Source organism: Zingiber officinale, chromosome 11B (assembly GCF_018446385.1).
Source record: "Zingiber officinale cultivar Zhangliang chromosome 11B, Zo_v1.1, whole genome shotgun sequence".
Classification (NCBI taxonomy): Eukaryota; Viridiplantae; Streptophyta; class Magnoliopsida; order Zingiberales; family Zingiberaceae; genus Zingiber; species Zingiber officinale.
This window is the reverse complement of record NC_056007.1, coordinates 85,671,997-85,691,382: the sequence shown is the minus strand read 5'-3', so window position 1 is coordinate 85,691,382 and position 19,386 is coordinate 85,671,997. Positions and strand designations below refer to the sequence as shown.

Below are 19,386 nucleotides of genomic sequence, written 5' to 3'. Positions count from 1 at the left end.
TCTGATCACTTTTTATAAATTAGGGATGATCCATAATCCAATTATTGTTGAATCATGGTTAAAATCTTCGCAATTAGTTGTGATCCTCTGGATTCAACTTCCCATTCAGATGGTAAATTGTAGATTTGGTTGAGACAAACCTCCGAAGTCCGACGTGATGGACGGATGGCAGGGCTGCTAGGCGCCGTGCGGGCGTGGCGTGGCGTGGCGCCCTTTTGTCTCCCATAATTAATGTCTTTTGGAGTCAACGGAATAGCAAAAATCTCTTTTTGTTGCTCATTCTCTCTTGTGAATTTGGGATCGGCTTCGTGAAATAACGTTCTGCGAATCTCTTCTTCTCAAAAATATATCCAATGGAGAGTGCATTAGCAGTCGGAGGATGGCTAGCGCAGCCTGTCATTAGCATGCTTGTCGACAGTGGGTGGACATCGTCGCTGAGAGGAAAGCTGTACGGGCTTCAGGACGATGACTTGCCGAAGCTACGTAGATCTCTGCTCAAGATCCACTCGATCGTCGACAAAGCAGGGATGAGATGGAGCAGGGACGCAAGGTTAGTCGAGATGATGAAGCAACTCCAAGATGCCGCTTACGACGCCGAAGACTTCCTCGATGACCTCACGTTCCATGGCATGAAGCAAAAGATTAAAGAAGAGGCAAGTCACAAGGCTCGTAAGCGCCCTTTTAGTGATATTAGAAACGCCACAACTAAATTGTTCAATGATTCTGTCAAAAGATTGAATAAGATTCAGAAAAAGTTGGATGAACTTTATGATGATATGAAGGAAATATGCCAATTATTACAAATGGATGCATCTGATGGGCAATATCAATCTGATTTGGCGTCGGCCACACGAGAAACAAGCTCTTTCTTGATCAGCAAAGTGCTTGGCAGAGAGGAAGAACAACAGAGAATAATAGAGCTATTGCTAAGATCAACAGATGAGTCAGCATCAGCAAGTGACAACGGCAGTAGCTTCTCGGTCATACCTCTTGTCGGACTAGGAGGTGTTGGGAAGACTACTCTGGCTCAGCTTGTTTACAAGGATGAAAAGATTCAGAACCATTTCGCCCTCAAGATTTGGATTTGTGTGTCCGAGAATTTTAATGTGCAAAGACTCGCCAAGGAGATGATCGAGTCTGTAACCCAGACTGAACATTCTTCGCAAATGAGGTTAGATGTTCTCCAAAACATTCTAAAAGAGAAAATTGCATCTAAGATGATTCTGTTGGTCCTGGACGATGTATGGAATGAAGACGAGGAGGAGTGGAGAAAGTTGTGTGCGCCATTCATGTTTGCTGCTGCGGGAAGCAAGGTCATAGTGACAACTCGGAGCATGAGCATTGCCAACAAAATTGGTACAGTAGAGGCGATTGTCCTTGGCGGTTTAAATGAAATATCTTTTTGGGAGCTGTTCAAGCAATGCGCATTTGGTTCTTCCAAACCTGAGGAGCACCCAGAACTCGTGGAAATCGGGAGAAGTATAGCTTCGAAGTTGACGGGCTTGCCGCTGGCAGCAAAAACAGTGGGAAACTTGTTAGGATCCAACATGAATCCACACCACTGGAGAAGAATAATGAAGAGCGAGGTATGGGAATTGCAACAGAATAAAAATGATATTATTCCAGTCCTACAACTGAGCTATCAATATCTTAGTGCACCTCTCAAGCGGTGTTTTGCCTTCTGTTCCCTCTTTCAAAAGGATCAGAGGTTTTCTGAAATTGAGTTAACAAGAATTTGGATGGCTGAAGGGTTCATTGTGGCTCAAGGAAATCAGAGGATGGAAGATGTAGCGAGTAAGTACTTTCATGAGTTGGTCAACATGTCTTTGTTTCAAACATCGTGGGGGAATTATTACGTGATGCATGACCTCATACATGATCTAACACAATCGGTTTCTATGGACGAAATAAGTAGGATGACTGATAGCAAGTCCAATACGATATCAGCCACCCTCCGTCATCTATCAGTTGAAACAGAGTTCATAGAGACAAAGGAATTGAGATCTAGAATCAAGAAATTATATTCTCTATTCTGCCAACATCTAAAGTCACCACCCCTTGACTTTATTGAAAAATTAAGAAGTATTCGTGTATTGGTTTTGTCTCATTGTAGCTTGTTGTTGCTGCCTACGAGTGTTGGTGAATTGGTACATCTCCGGTACCTCGACATTTCTTACAATTTATTAACTGAATTGCCTGAATCACTGTGTGAACTCTACAATTTGCAAACACTGAAAGCAAATCGCACCTCACTAATCTCTCTTCCAAAAGATATAAGTCAGCTGGTTAACTTGAGGCATCTTGATGTTGAAAATGAAATAGTTGTAAAGATAAAAATGATAGGGAGGCTAACCTCTCTTCAAGAAGTGTCTGAATTCCAAGTGCGAAAGGAAGTTGGATTCAAGATCACAGAGCTAAGTGGTTTGAAGCAGCTTCATGGAAAACTCAAAATTACTAATCTGGAGAATGTTGAAAGTAAAGAAGAGGCTGAAAAGGCTCAAATGAAGAACAAAGAGTACCTTGATGCTCTAGAGTTGGAATGGGGATTTGATCCTCAGTTGGAGAACAAGTTAGTTGCCATGGAAGAGGTACTTGAAGGACTCCAACCTCATGAGTCACTAAAAGGATTAAAGATCAGGAGGTATTGTGGTGCCAGATCACCAAGCTGGATGAAAAAGGAGTTATTCAACTTGGAAAGACTTGAGTTGAGTTACTGTGAGAATTGGAAAGATATTTCGTGCACTGCATTGCTGCCGCACCTCAAGGTCTTCCACATAACGAGCAGCATGTGGTTCTCGAAATCTTGTTTTGAGGTATGTGGCTCTAGAGAGAGGAAATTATTTCCTATGCTAGAAGAGCTAGTGCTGAGGGAAACGAATGCATTAGAAGAATTGCCCAATTTTGGACGATTTCCTTGTCTGAGGGTTGTTGAAATGACAGGAATAGAGTCATTGAAACACATTGATTTTGAAGCATCTAGTGCCACAAAAAATTCCTTGTTTCCTATGTTAGAAGAGTTGAATTTGAGATTCATGTATGCGTTGGAAGAGTTCTCCAATTTAGGACATTTTCCACGTCTCAGGGTTCTTTGCATGCTACAAATCCCGTTGTTGAAACACATTGGTCTTGCATCAGTTAACGCCACAGAAAATGATCCGTTCCCTGTGCTAGAAAAGCTACAGCTAATTAGCTTGCCAGTTTTAGAGGAGCTCCCTGATCTCGGTTCACTTCCATGTCTCAAGTCTCTAGTAATGAGTATGATGTCTATGTTAAAACATATTGATTTTGCTTTCTCCAGTGCTACAAGAAAAAGTACTACTTCCAAGGGTAGAGACGCTAGTATTGCATGACCTGGAGGCACTCGAGGAGCTTCCTTCTAATCTTGGACGACTTCCATGTCTTCAGTTTCTTGACATTGCAAATATATCAGCAGTGAAACAGATAGGCCATGAGTTCTTTAGCACTGAAGCTATATCCAAGTGTTTTCTTAGCTTGGAAAGGCTCTCGATCCGCGACATGCCGGCATGGGAAGAGTGGTGTTGGATTGACGGCAGCGAGCTATTTCCAAGCTTACAAGTACTTACTATCTATCGATGTCCTAAGCTCCAGAGGTTACCTCCTCTCCCTCCTTCGCTTACAGATTTAACACTAGAAAAAGTTGGGTTAACAGAGCTGTCAAACCTACAGGAACTAGAAATGAATGAAAGTGGAGGCAATCAAACCACATCCTCTCTCTCAGATTTACGAATCAGCGAGTGCAACAATTTGACAAGCTTAGAAAAAGGGCTGCTGTCACAGAATCTATCAAATATTAAAGTCATTTATTTAGAAGGATGTAATGAACTCATGCGGATGCCTCTCAAGAGATTTGAAAACTTCACTTCGCTCAAGCAATTACGGATAAGAGCTTGTCCCAAGCTTAGCCTGACACAAGAAGAGGAAGCTGCCCTCCTTCCTCCCTAGAAACTTTAAAATTGCTCAACTGTGGCGATCTCGACAAATTGTTACTTGGCCACCTCTTCAACTTGACCTCATGACTTTTTAGGTCTCCCTCCAACCGATCCTCACCGTCCATCTTCAATATCACACAAGTTTTCTAGGTTCAGATCACATGATATTCTTGGTCTGACGATTCTTCCTCGCTTAAAACCTGGTTATTGTCGTTTGTGAGTTGTGGCTGCGAACCTCTCCTACCAAACTCCGAAGCCCCGCCTCCGCCGTCGGTGAGATATTCACTGTCTTTGCTCGTTTCATTGATAGTTCTCATCTCTCCGTTGCTGTTTTCGTCCTTTTTTTTTCTTTTTTTTATATCGATTCGATCCATTTCGACCAAAGATGTGATTTTTTTCCAGATTCCATCTTATTTTGTCATCGCACATTTGAGGTTTTCTTCCATTGGCTTATGAGATTACAAGTCTGTGTCGGAGCTATGAAGGAAGAAACAATTGGATGTGATGTAGTTCTTGTAGCGGAATCAGGTGGTGGGAGTATCGCCAGCCACCATCGATTGTTCGTGTCACCCGATCGACGCCCCGACAAGGTTCGGCTATGTAAAGTCGAAAAAAGAAACTTCTTTTGGATTTTACTGCATATCAAAATGTCACTCAACTTTTGTTTGTTCGTTTCGAGTGATGTGTATGACCTTCTAGTTGGCGATACTTAAAATTTGTATATTGGTCAGGTTACTTGAATAGAAGATAAAAAGGAAAGTGACAAAAAAAGAAAAAACATAAATCATGGGACTTCCTATGTAATTTTGTGATCCTATCCCTCCTTTTCCTCATCTTTTCCATTCAAGTAATCGGGCACTAAGAATAATTGTGACTGGTGATTACAAGAAATAGATTAGGAATTCTGCTACCATTCTTGATCCTGCTTTATGATCTTTTTAGAGTGTTCCTGACTACTTGACTACTGTAATTTGGTTATGTTATTTACTTCTGATATTTAATTAGGTCTATCAAGCATTATGGAACTCACGTGGCTTATTGCAAGTGATAATTGCATTTGCAGTATATCTGATTGATTTGTCACTAGAAATGGGTTCTTTATAATCACATGAAAGCCTGCTATACTGAATTAAAAATCACAAAGGAGGTCGTATAGGTACTTAACTAGCAGATTTGATGGGGGTGATAAATGGACCTATTAAGTATGGGTTAAAGGAGAAAAATAAGCAGTCGATGTGGAGGCCAAAGTCAAAGGGGTCAATGTCAGAGGACTAACAGGGTCCACTAAAAGGTAGCTGAGTGGAGCCATACATTAAGGGCCGACCGGGCATGAGTCACTCGACCGGCAATGGGATAAGCCAAGCGAAGGCGCGTGTAGATGACCGGATCGTTATTCCGGTCGGGTAAGAATATACTATCTAGAATCGTCCTCACAGGAAAGAGTAGCCGAGCAGAGGAATATTCAGCCGAGCAAACGAGTACTCGATCGAGTGGCTATCCCGCTTGGTCGATCGACAGGAACGCTGGCGTGTATTTGGATATACTTTTGAGAGAGGGTGCCGTCGACACGTGGCATAGTCTACAGGCGGATCATATGACGGACAAATCGGAGAATGTGTCCATGACCAATTTGAGAACGTATCCGTGACCACATGTCCATGATATCCACGACCAATAGGAGAACATGCTCATGCCTCGAAAAACGCACACCTCACCCACCAGAGCATTATATAAGGGGGAGGGTGGGGGAGGGGCCTGTACATTGACACAGGTATGCATTATTCACGTTTTATGCTTGTGCTACTATTATTCTTTCTTCTTTTTCATGTCGGTGACTGACTTGAGCGTCAGAGGGTCAATGTCAGAGACCTCTTCCCTGATCCGACACTGACATTTTTTGTACTTGCAGATCAGAGCAAGGAGGGAAAAGCTTTTTGCACCATCTACGCTCTTATGAGATTGTTTGATTACAATTTTATTCCACTAGTTATCCTTCTGGCATTTTCTTGATCTTATAATATAATATAATATAATATAATAATGTGATGTGTGCTCAAGAATTAGAATTCTTGTTAGACATAACTTTTGCTTCTTATCTTGATGAAAAGCAATTCATAAATTGTTATATCTCTTGTGCTAAATAAGTTATGCGATTCTGAAAAAATGTTTTAATTTATACTAATCTCATTCAGAATCTGAGTTGGATGAAAGTCGGATGAGCTATAGTTGGTGTGGACGGGGAGACGACTATGACACTATTATCGTATATACTTCCGAAACTGAAACCCCACGTGGCGCTGACAGACGGTGATGACTGAGCCGGCGGTACCTAAACTCTGTGCACATTCAAATAAGTACACGGCACGTTAGAGGCCAAGAACTAGGAAAAAAGTCCCCGGAGCAGACCCTCCGATGCTGAAGTCAGGTACTTTTCTCCCAGAAGGACAATGTATGAAGAAGAAAGAAAGGTAGAAGACAAGTGCAAATGTGCGAAAGAGCGTACCTGCGCAAGGGAGAAGACTTCTCTTTTTATATGATCGTGCGTACCTCTGGAGACTGACTAATGTCAGAGAATGTCGAGTGTCAGGATCTGTCTAGTGATGGAGGATACGTGGCATCCTCCTATAGATTGGAGGAAGGTTCCATTCGAAGGCGACCACAGATCATTCGAATATTCCCTGACATACAACAGTTATTTTTTGACAGACCGTTACGATTCCCTGACCTGTTATCGTGTAGCGCATTCTGTCCCGCCCGGGTATGTCGGCTTGGGATGATATGCTAAAGTCTAATGAAAAGGCTTGATGAAAGGACAGGCTATGACGGAAGTCTTTTTTGCCCTGTTACATCGACTCAGACCCGACCAGGAGTAACAACTCTGTAAAAGCAGACTAGGTTGAAGAAACTTGACCGATAAGGCCAGGTCAGGCAGTATCCCAATTGTGCGACATGATTCATACCTGGGCTCCTGACCTGTGAGTGCCCGACCTGGCAGCATACATCTGGTGATATCAGGCGGCCCTACCCTTCTATCTCCGTCTGTTGACTGCCACGTCTCTTTGATTTCTAACTATCATGTCCCCTTGACTTCTGACTGTCACGTCCCTTGATTTTCGATGAATAGATCCTACCGTTATGCTCCGTATCACTTTTTTTTTTTTAGTTCGCTAAATGAATTGTCTATTTAATTATCTGAGATCATTGATTTTATGATTATAATCAAGGACCATGCATATAAATAATCAAGGTTCAGATTTTCAATTTTTGGCTTTGAAACGAAAGCTGTTTTTTCTGTTTGAAAAAAAAATAGAAATAGAAAGTTTTTATAACATATTTATTTCTTTTTAAGAAGTAAGTTTCCACTATATTAAATTTATTTAAAATTCAGGTTTCAATACTAAAATGTACATGCAGTGGATTGAATGTTTTTTTGTCAAACTAAATCGTATTTAAATTAAAATCTAAATTGTATTTTAAGTTTCAATTGTGTATAAAATTTGAAAAAACAGGAAGTAGCCGATTCTTTATTTATTGGATATATTAAATGGTAGAAAAAAACATTCATCCTCTCGTAGTTCATTCTAGATTATATGAATGAAAATAGATTACGAGATCCATTTATAACCGGCTGTCAGCCTAGAGGATGATTACAATGACATTATACCTTCTATAAGTGAGAGTTTAATCTTATTGCCTTTATTATCAATATAACATTCATTTTATATTCAACGTAAACTAAAAATATCATCATCAATTTTATGCCTTACTATTATAATATATTTCACCAATGTTACATTAATTTTGCGCAGGTAACTTTGGTGCCATGGTAAAGGATGACAATGACTTGTAAACGATAAATGTTTAAATTTTATCCATGGCATATTACATTTGAGTAGTTTGAATTATTTATAATGTTGGATTATTTGCCATGAGTTCATGATTTATTTGTGATTCTTGATTTATCTTGATGGTAAATAAAAAATTTCCTTAAAATGAGATCGATCAACTTTAAGATTAGTTGGATCGTAAAAGCTGAATACATGGATACTATATTAATTATCCTCGGGGCACAGTGTGAGATACTCACAGTATGTGAATTATTCGTAGTGTTGAGTCATCTGCTAAGACTCATTTATGTTTCTTTAATTTATCTTGATGATCGATAAAAAAATTTTATGGATTAAACTAGTCACTCCTAATATCAGGAACTAGATATTTAGATTACATAAATAATACTACATTAATTATCTCACGGGGTATAGTGTAATGGTAGAACACACAAGATTCATATGTAATGAGGGTCAAAATATCATTTTCTATAGAGTTTGAATCATCGGTAACATTGGGTGTCATGCCAGGATTCGTCTGTGTTTTCTGAATCTACCTGGTGACCGAAAAAAATAAACAAAGGATACATTAATTGTCCCGGGTACAATGCAATGATAGTTGGACCCATAGCTCAATTCTCTCATATAATATATCACACACGTATGATGCTCGAATAACTGGTGATAGCAGTTCGTTTACTACTAAATAAATTTGAATGCGATGTTTATATATATTCAAGCCTTAATGCCAAACTTGCTATATTGAGCAGTTCGTTTACTACTAAATAAATTTGAATGCGATGTTTGTATATATTCAAGTCTTAATTAATGCCAATAATTATAATTATATGTAGCCTTATCTTATTTTTTACAAGAGGTTATTTTCAAGATTTGTCATGACCTTTTGATCATAAAATAACAATTTTACCGTTGCGTCAAGACTATCTTCAATTCATACATAATACTTTTTGAAAAAAAAATTATTCCAATTATGATTATAATCTTGATTCTTTAGTTTTTTATTTAGATAAATAAAAATGAAATATACATGCACATTTAGAATATTATTTGTGTAGACTATTTTAATACATTAAAAAAAAAAACCTTGACATAGAGATGAAACATTTTCGTGTTGAATCTGTAAATAAATTTTGTAGTAAAATAAGAAATTGTCGTTAATAAACAATGAAATTAGTAACAAAATATTTTCATTATTAATTAGTAATTAGTGACGAAATTTTATAGTCAAATTTATTATCAATTAGTGACGAAATTCAATGAATCTGTAATAAATTTTGTAGTAAAATAAGAAATCGTCGTTAATAAACAATAAAATTAGTAACAAAATATTTTCATTATTAATTAACAATTAGCGATGAAATTTTATAGTCAAATTTATTATCAATTAGCGACGAAATTCGATCTTCGTTGCAAACTCTGCAATAAATTTCATATTTGTTGTAAATTTTGCAACTAAAACGTTGTAAACTTTATGACGAATTCAGAATTCTTTACAGAAGCTTGCAACATATATGGAATTAATGTAGCCAATTTTATAACAAATCCATGTATTCATCACTGATTAGTAAAAAAAATTAAAATTAAAAATAAATGTGTCATCAATTCTATCACACATTTATTTTTTTATTTATGACATATTTATTTTTTTTTTTTATTTTTTTTACAATTCTACACGAATTCGAGGATTCGTTGCCAAAATTTTAAAAAATAGATATATGCGTCTGAAATTGATAGATAGACGAGAGCTCGGAATGATACAAAATCAGTTTCTATATGTTCGTCTAGTTCTCCTAATTATATAAACGTCCTCAAACATCAATTTAACATAATATATTAAGATCAATACTTTTTTTAAACATAAATATATCTGAAAAATCTAATCCGTGCTAAAAAATAATAGCTCTCAATATATTATATCAAATTGATGTGTCAGAACATTTATAGAATCAAGAGATTTATAAGAATACATAGAAAATGGTTTAATATGATTCCGATCTCTTTAGGTTCATCTACTAGTTTCAGACACATTTATATTTATATTTTATTTTTTTCAAATCTATGACAAATCTATAGATTCATCACAAAATCTGTGATGAATCCATAGATTTGTTGCAGAATTGTTAGAAAAAAATTAAAAAAGTGTCTCAAATGACAAATGGATTTAAAGAGTTCAAAATAATATGAAATCAGTTCCTATGTGTTTGTATAGTTCTCTTGATTATATAAATGTCCTCAAATATCAATTTGACCTATATTGAGATAGTAATTTTTTAACATGAATGTGTTCGAAAAATATAATCTGTGTTTAAAAAAATCACTACTCTCAATATATTTAGTCAAATTGATGTTTGAAAATATTTATATAATCAGGAGAACTAGACAAATATACAGAAATTAATTTCATATCATTATGTGATCTCTAGGTTCATCTGTCATTTCAGACATATTTATTTTTAATTTTTAATTTATTTTCCAATCTCTAGCGAACATATGGATTCATCTTAGAATAGTCAATATTTAGAATGATTATTTAAAATTTAAATGATTATTTAGAATATAGAATGCAATCATAATAACAATCCATTAGAAAAAAAGTTATATCTACTGTACGATGAATGAAAGAAAAAAATATATATAATGTACACACACATGGGAAAATGTCATGTTAGCATGTAATAAAATATAAGTTATCCAACAAGGAAACAAAGAAGATTTACTACATCTTTGCATTTGAAAGGATCTTTCTTCTGACATGAGAATCAGCTATAAGATGAGAATACGCTAAAAGGTCACAAACACACAAAAATTATGAATTGTATTAAAAGAAGAAAAAAAGGCTTTGTCAAGTTAAGAAAAAAAAGGTATTTATTTAGATCTAAAGTTGCAGCTAATAATTCTTCATGTTAAGAGCTATTGTTAATCATAAATAACGCTCTAACTTATGTGCATGATGTTCCTTGAATTATGCACAGAGAAATCCAACCTGGTGTATCTTTTATAGATAAAGTGATTGCTTGTCCTCTAATGTACATTATGTGGATTCATTCACAATGAGCATTCCAATGGTGGCAACTAAATTTCTCATCCAAAACAACTTTTGTAGCTCATTCCTACTAGGGAAAGGAATAATTTTTTTCTTTTAAAAGACAATGTGACATTATCAATAAGATGCTACTTTACATGCAAGGACAACTTTTGTAGCTCATTCATATGAAGGAAAGGATTTTTTTTTTCTAACTCTAGGCAATGCCTCATTTTCTTGCATGATTCCCACCACTGCATTTCTATGTTTGAAATTTTATTTATTCCTCAAATAGATATGAACGTATACTACAAAATGAGAAAAACATTTAGACAACCTAAGAAACTAAAAGTAAATTTGAATTCCTTTTTAGAAAATTAAAATTACAGGACTTCTTATAGTGCCTTTTTAGGAATCATAATTTTTTTTGTCCAACAAAATTTGGTCATCCAACTAAGAGAAAAGAAAGTAAATAAGAAAAAAAAATAATGAACACATATTGACAGATGCTAAGGACCATACCAGGGACTTGGTTAACTCTTCATTTTCAAGTCCATAAATAGCACAAATTTCTAATAGTTTTGGCAAAACAAGCATATTCTTTTCCTGCAAGAGAGCTATACAAGGAAGAGTGGATGAAGGAAGTTCATCATTCTTTAAAATTATGTTACCATGGAAAAGCTGTGCAACCTGTGTGCTCTTTCATGCTGAGACAATCATTTGGGTGGGCCCCAGGATCCTTGTTGGAAGACATGTAAAAAGGTTTATCATCAAATGTCTGCCTAAGGTTCTTATATTGGTCATCGAAGTGTCATAAATAACAATAAGAACAACAAATAAAAATCAAGAGAACCCCCAAAAGATATGACAAATCACTAATAGTGAGCTTACATTCTATAGAGAATCATAAAAACTCGCCGACATAGCTCAAGCTCTCCGATGATGACCCCTGCAACAACTCCCCTTGCCTCTCGATGTGGAAAGTCATACCATCTATTCTGAAATTGCAGATAACTATCCAAAAACTAAAGCAACTCATCGTTCCTCGCCACTGAAAAATAAGTAAAATGCTTACAAAACATAATATGGACTCGGCATGAGGGTTTTAACTAAAGGACTAATGGATACAATATCCCATTTTGGAAGATAAAGCGACCAAGCTTCTGGGAACTAGGATCCTAGCCTTCTCTCCAGAAATCCTTAGGTCTCATCTTAAGTATCCTGGATAGTTTGTTGTTAAGGAGATCAACAACCATCTGCGACTCGATCGCGCCCAGCCCACCGACATCAGCGCTGAGGCCGCAAGCGATTGCCTCATCGTGGGGCAAATAGGCGATGAAGTTGCCTCCATCACCGCGCTTCTCCTTAGATCTAGATCCTGAGGATGAAGATGACGAATTCCTCAGGGCGGTGGTGAGGGATGGAGGAAGGTTGCCGCCAGTGGATATCGATGGATTTGTTGATGAAGATGATAAGGAGGAGGAGGAGACGATGATCAGAATGAAATCCCTAATCAACGCCCTAAGCCCTTCGCGTCCTCTTCCAGGATGAAAAAGAGGAGACAACAAAAGAAGCGCAGATTCATTCCGCCTTCCACTTACAGGATGAAGAAGAGCTCGTCGAGGAAGTTGGGGGGATTCTGGTGGCAGCAAGGTGGCGGTAGAGGGGGAATGCTTAGGGATCGAGAAGAGATTAAGAAAGAAAAACACGAAGTAGGTGAAGAGATCGTAGGTTGGAGGAAATGCTTAGGGATCGAGAACGTAAAGGGGCGGCGGAATGCGGCGGCAAAAAATTTCGGAGAGAGGGAAAGAAAAAACGCAGCGGCAAAAACTTGCGAAGGGGAAAAGCGGCGAAAGAAAAAAAAAATAACGGTATTCAACAACACTTAATAGACAACGGTTTTCAAAAATCGTTGTCGTAATCCCAAAAAAAGCGCATATAGACAACATTTTTCAAAAGCTGTTGTCATAGCCTTTAAAAACTGTTGTCGTAGCCCCAAAAAAAGCATAAATAGACAACAGTTTTTAAAAATCATTGTCATAGGCCAAAAAAATTACTAAAAGATAACGGTTTTTGTTAAAATCGTTGTTAAAAGGGAAAAAAATAACGATTTGGTATAAAATCGTTGTCATTTGAGTGTTGTTGAATGAGGATTTTCTTGTAGTGACCATGTCTTTTAGGGTTGGATTGCGACGCTTAGCTACATCATTCTGATTGGGTGTACCAAGCATGGTATATTGAGACACAATCTCACACTCAGCAAGTTAGTTTTCAAAAAGCCTTGAACGTTGTTCACCTGATCCATCATATCGATCGTAATATTCACCTCCACAGTTGAATCAGACGACTTTAATTTTCTTACCTAATTGAAGTTCAACTTCGGCTTTGAAAATTTTAAACATGTCCAAAGATTGTAATTTCTCATGAATAAGGTATAGATAGCCAAATCTGTAATAGTCGTCTATGAAACTAATAAAATATGTATGCCCATTCTAAAATGCCTTAGGGAATGACCCCGAAATGTCCGTATGTATTAGCTCCACAACGTCACTATAACGGTTATCCCCCTTATTCCTTTTATTAGTGGTCTTTCCCTTAACACACTCTATGCAGATATCAAAGTTTGACACGTCAAAGGAATCGAGAATTCTATATGACATTAACCTTTCTAGGCGTTGTTTGGATATATGTCCTAAACGCCTATGCTACAACATTGAAGAATTCTCATCGGTTAATTTACGTTTCATACCTATACTATGCATTATTACGTTGTCAACCATAGGAGTAAAAGTATTCAATTTATAAAGCTTATCAACTAAGGAACCATTGTCAACTAACATTGAATTAAAGAAAATACTGAAAATTCTATTTCTAAATGAACAAGAATAACCTGATTTTTTCAAATAAGAAATTGAAATTAAATTATGTTAAAAAGATGGTACAATAAATGTATTTTCTAAATCCAGAAAAATATTGGTTCCTAAATAAAGAAAAAGAAATACATAAACTTAAATATGAGCATGAATCTTCATTTTATCGAGAACATGATATAAGAAAAATAAATACATAAACAAATATGACAAGAAACCTGATTGAAGAGTCATCCTTATTTTTAGCATGAAAAGGAAGGTCTTCCAAGGGACTTAGGGGTGACGACGCTTAAAAACTTTAGGTCAATGGAGAACCAAAAGCTCTGTTAAGATTTTTTAAACTCTAAATCCTTGGGGACCAACCTTATATACAGTGGACATCTATTATCAGCCTATATATGCTAATAGATGCGGGAATATAGGTTCTACACATACAAGGTTTACATCTAATAATTAAAACTCAATAAATCTAAGTTAGATTACTTTAATAAGTTCGGTTTGTACCATATACATAACTTATAATTAAGCCTATCATTTAGAGATAATAATAATAATAATAATAATAATAATAATAATAAAATTCGTTTCATTTAATTTCACATAGATAAAATTATATAAAAAGCCTTTCATTTATTATTTTATGTCTAAACAGATAAAGAATATGCAATATAATCTTTTCTTTCTCAAACCACCTCTAAATAAACGGGCATAAACAGAATTGTTTTTAGGACAAGCAAATTGTCATCTACACTTCGTGTAAAAATGTCAATTCCTCTATTTCTTAATTCAGAAATGTTGTAAGGAATAATGACTCTTTTAAAGTCAACGGAATAGCAAAGATCTCTTTTTGTTGCGCACTCTCTCTTGTGAATTGGGGATCGGCTTCGTGAAATAGGTTCTGTTGTTTTTCTTCTCAAAAATACATCCAATGGAGGGTGCAGCAGCAATGGCAGTCGGAGGATGGCTAGCGCAGCCTGTCATCAAGATGCTTGTCGACAGTGTGTGGACATCGTCGCTGAGAGGAAAGTTGTACGGGCTTCAGGACAATGACTTGCAGAAGCTACATAGATCTCTGCTTAACATCGACACGATCGTCGACAAAGCAGGGATGAGATGGAGCAGGGACGCAAGGTTAGTCGAGATGATGAAGCCACTTCAAGATGCCGCATACGACGCCGAAGACTTCCTCGATTACCTGACGTTCCATGGCATGAAGCAAAAGATTAATGAAGAGGCAAGTCGCATGGCGGGTAACCGCATTTCTAGAGCTATTAGGAACGCCAAAGCTAAATTGTTCAGTGATTCTGTCAAAAGACTGAACAAGATTCAGAAAAAGTTGGATGATATTTATGCTGATATGGAGAAAATGTGCCAAACATTACAAGTGGATGCATCTGATGGGCAATATCAATCTGATTTGGCGTCGGCCACACGAGAAACAAGCTCTTTCTTGATCAGCAAAGTGTTTGGCAGAGAGGAAGAGCAAAAGAGAATAATAGAGCGATTACTAAGATCAACAGACGAGTCAGCATCCGCAAGTGACAACGGCAGCAGCTTCTCGGTCATACCTCTTGTCGGAATAGGAGGTGTTGGGAAGACTACTCTGCTCAGCTTGTTTACAAGGATAAAGAGATTCAGAACCATTTCGCCCTCAAGATTTGGATTTGTGTCCGAGAATTTTAATGTGCAAAGACTCACCAAGGAGATGATCGAGTCAAGACTGAACTTTCTTCGCAAATGAAGTTAGATGTTCTCCAAAACATTCTAAAAGAGAAAATTGCATCTAAGATTATTTTGTTAGTCCTCGACGATGTATGGAATGAAGACAAGGAGGAGTGGAGAAAGTTGTGTGCGCCATTCATGTATGCTGCTCCAGGAAGCAATGTCATAGTGACAACTCGGAGCAAGAGCATTGCTGACAAAATTGGTACAGTGGAAGCCGATTGTTCTTGGCGATTTAGATGAAATATCTTTTTGGGAGCTGTTCAAGCAATGTGCATTTGGTCCTTCCAAACCTGAGGAGCACCCAGAACTTGTGGAAATCGGGAGAAGTATAGCTTCGAAGTTGAAGGGCTTGCCACTAGCAGCAAAAACAGTGGGAAACTTGTTAGGATCCAACATGAACCCACACTACTGGAGAAGTATAATGAAGAGCGAGGTATGGATATTGCAACAGAATAATAAGAATGATATTATTCCAGTCCTACAACTGAGCTATCAATATCTTAGTGCACCTCTCAAGCGGTGTTTTGCCTTCTGTTCTCTCTTTCAAAAGAATTACATGTTTTCTGAAATTGAATTAACAAGAATGTGGATCGCTGAAGGGTTCGTTGTAGCTCAAGGAAATCAGAGGATGGAAGATGTAGCAAGTAAGTACTTGCATGAGTTGGTCAACATGTCTTTATTTCAAACATCGCGGGGGGATTATTACGTGATGCATGACCTCATACATGATCTAACACAGTCGGTTTCTGTGGACGAAACAAGTAGGATGGATAATGGCAAGTCCAATAAGATATCAACCACCCTCCGTCATCTAGCAGTTGAAACAGAATTCGTAGAGACAAAAGAATTGAGGTCTAGATTCAAGAAATTGCATTCTCTATTCTACGTACCAACATTAAAAGTCACCGCTCCTTGACTTTATTGAAAAATTAAGATGCATTCGTGTATTGGTTTTGTCTCATTGTGGCTTGCAGATGCTGGCTACGAGTGTTGGTGGATTGGTACATCTCCGGTACCTGGACATTTCTTACAATGAATTGGAAGAATTGCCTGAATCACTATGTGAACTCTACAATTTGCAAACACTGATAGTAAAAGGCAACTTCCTAATCTCTCTTCCAGAAGATATAATTCAGCTGGTTAACTTGAGGCATCTGGATGTTGAAAATGAAATAGTTGTAAAGATAAAAATGATAGGGAGGCTAATCTCTCTGGAAGAATTGTTTGAATTCCGAGTGCGAAAGGAAGTTGGATTCATGATCACAGAGCTAAGTGGTTTGCAGCAGCTTCATGGAAAACTCAAAATTACTAATTCGGAGATTGTTGAAAGTAAAGAAGAGGCTGAAATGGCTCAAATGAAGAACAAAGAGTACCTTGATGCTCTAGAGTTGGGATGGGGATTTTATACCAAGTTGGAGAATAAGTTAGTTGCCACGGAGGAGGTACTTGAAGGACTCCAACCACATGAGTCACTAAAAGGATTAAAGATCAGGAGGTATTGTGGTGCCAGATCACCAAGCTGGATGAAAAAGGAGGAATTATCCAACTTGGAAAGACTTGAGTTGAGTTTCTGTGAGAGTTGGAAAGATATTTCCTGCACTGCATTGCTGCCGCACCTCATGGTCTTCCACATAGAGAGCACGTGGTTCTCGAAATCATGTTTTGAGGTATGTGGTTCTAGTGAGAGCAAATTATTTCCTATGCTAGAAGAGCTATAGTTGAGGAACATGAATGCATCGGAAGAATTGCCCAATCTTGGACGATTGATTTTGCAGCATTCCGTACCATTGAAAATTCCTTGTTTCTTATGCTAGAAGAGTTGGAGTTGAGAAACCTGCATGCGTTGGAAGAGTTCTCCGGTCTAGAACATTTTCCACGTCTCCAAGTTCTTCGCATGACACAAATGAGGTTATTGAAACATATTGTTTTTGCAGCATCCGGTACCATAGAAAATTCCTTGTTTCCTATGCTAGAAGAGTTAGAGTTGAGAGACATGCATGCGTTGGGAGCGCTCTCTAATCTAGGTCAAAATAAGCAATAATTATAATAATAATAATAATAATAATAATATTATTATTATTATTACGTGGCTCATGTATCATTTAAAAGGTCAGTTTAAGTCAATCGTCCATTAAAAAAAATTCTTTTATTAATTTATCAAATTTAAAACTTGATTTTTAAATATTTAAAAAACTAAGAAGGTATTTTGTCGTTACATCATTGTCTCAGTGTCATGTCGTATGCAGATAAGATCATTTGGTCGAGATTGGACTAATTTATGTGGCAAAAATCGATTCACTCGCCTCTAATATCTCCGTCAATCTGTCCCTAGATCAGACTAATTTAAAATTTTGTTTCTTGTGTTAAAATAATACTCTTTTTACTCATAACAATCCATAATTCTATCTATATAGGGAGTGTTTGAGAGTCTTTGCTTATTTAAAAGTGATTTTTATAGAAAATATTTTAAAGTTAGTAAGAAGTTAAAGTAAAGTATGGAGTGTTTAAAAATATAAACGAAAAGCTAATATAAAGTAAAGTTAAAGTGCTTAATAAATAATTATTTTTTAGTTTAATTTTTAATTAAATGAGAATAATATCTTTAAACTATAAAAATTAATCTTTTTTAATTATCTAAATATAATTTTGATACACCATCAATAATGTGTTTATATAATTATTATTGTCCCCGGAGTCATGATGTCGCGGTAGGACATCTAGGTTGTCTCCTAGGCACCCGCGGTTCAAACCATGATGCTGGGCTTCTGGGTTAGCCGCCGCGTGCACTTCCCGATTTACCCTGGTGGTCGGTAGAAAACTTCCGTGGGACCGGGCCGGTCACCCCCAGAGATAGTCAATGAGACTAACTGAGATTATAAATTTTTTTTTTATATATAATTATTGTTATATTTTGAATATTTTTCAAAATTATTATTTTTTATAATATGAATATTTGGAAAAAATATATAAAATTAAAAAAATAATAAAAATATAAAAAAATAATAAATTTATATAATTACATAAAAATATGTATATAAAATTTTGAAAATACAAATTATATAAAAATATAAAATATTATTTAAAAAACCGTGTTAAAAAACACGGCCTAGGCGCTGTGCGACAGCAGACCGCGCAGGAAACCCCCCAGGCGGGTGACCTAGGTGGCCCATCCGCCTAGGCGGCCCTCGGCGGCTCTTGGGGGGCCTCGGGACCCTTGGCGTAGATATTTAAGTTTTAGTATTTTGTACCTAATTTGCTCGTGCGTGCTTACGTCTTCGTCGTCTCTCATCGCCGCTTCGTCTTCTCTCATCGTCGCTGTAAGGCTTCGTCGCTTCGTGGCTCCGGTAAGTTTTTACGTTTTTTTTCTGACTTTCTGTTAGTTTTTTTGTTTCTCCTGTTGAGTTATCATCGCGACACATCTCTCGTGGCGCTGGACGCATCTGAAGCTGTCGGAAGCGTCGCAGGAAGCGTCCGACGATATCTCGTGATGCTTCCGGCGGCACTGGAAGCCGCCGGACTTTCTCGGACTGGCCGGACGTGTTCGGTGAGGCTTCCGGCGGTGCGAGATGCCTCCTGCGCGGTGTGTGAGGCGTCTGATCGCGGCGTCAACGTGTGTTTCACTGTACATAATTTGTTTTAGGATTTAATAAAATCAAATAACTCCTAAGCAAGATAATTTTAATAATAGGGTTTCATAAAGCCTAATTAAATTATCGCAATTATATATATATTTAAAATTTATTTATTTTAATAAATATTATTAATTTATATAAAACAGATTTAAATATATAAATAATTTAATTTTTTTTAATAAATATTATTAATTTATATAACAGATATAAATATTATATTTAAAATTTAAAAATTCTAATAAATATTATTAATTTATATTAATCAGATTTAAAAATATAAAAATTATATTTAAAATTTAAAAAATTATAATAAATATTATTAATTTATATAAATCAGAT

The 19,386-nt window shown here is 36.6% G+C and overlaps 2 protein-coding genes across 2 annotated transcripts; both read left to right on the top strand.

Moving 5' to 3' along the window:
• Positions 1 to 284: 284 nt before the first annotated feature.
• On the top strand, positions 285 to 4,794 carry LOC122033529 (putative disease resistance protein RGA3). The gene is made up of 2 exons (XM_042592573.1): positions 285 to 4,223; positions 4,353 to 4,794. The coding sequence occupies exon 1, from the start codon at positions 354 to 356 to the stop codon at positions 3,348 to 3,350; it is 2,997 nt and encodes a 998-aa protein (XP_042448507.1). The 5' UTR covers positions 285 to 353; the 3' UTR covers positions 3,351 to 4,223; positions 4,353 to 4,794.
• Positions 4,795 to 15,427: 10,633 nt separating this feature from the next.
• On the top strand, positions 15,428 to 17,137 carry LOC122034133 (putative disease resistance protein RGA3). The gene is made up of 3 exons (XM_042593257.1): positions 15,428 to 15,580; positions 15,624 to 16,267; positions 16,350 to 17,137. Exons 1-3 carry the CDS (start codon positions 15,428 to 15,430, stop codon positions 17,131 to 17,133), a joined length of 1,581 nt encoding a protein of 526 aa, XP_042449191.1. The 3' UTR covers positions 17,134 to 17,137.
• Positions 17,138 to 19,386: the final 2,249 nt, after the last annotated feature.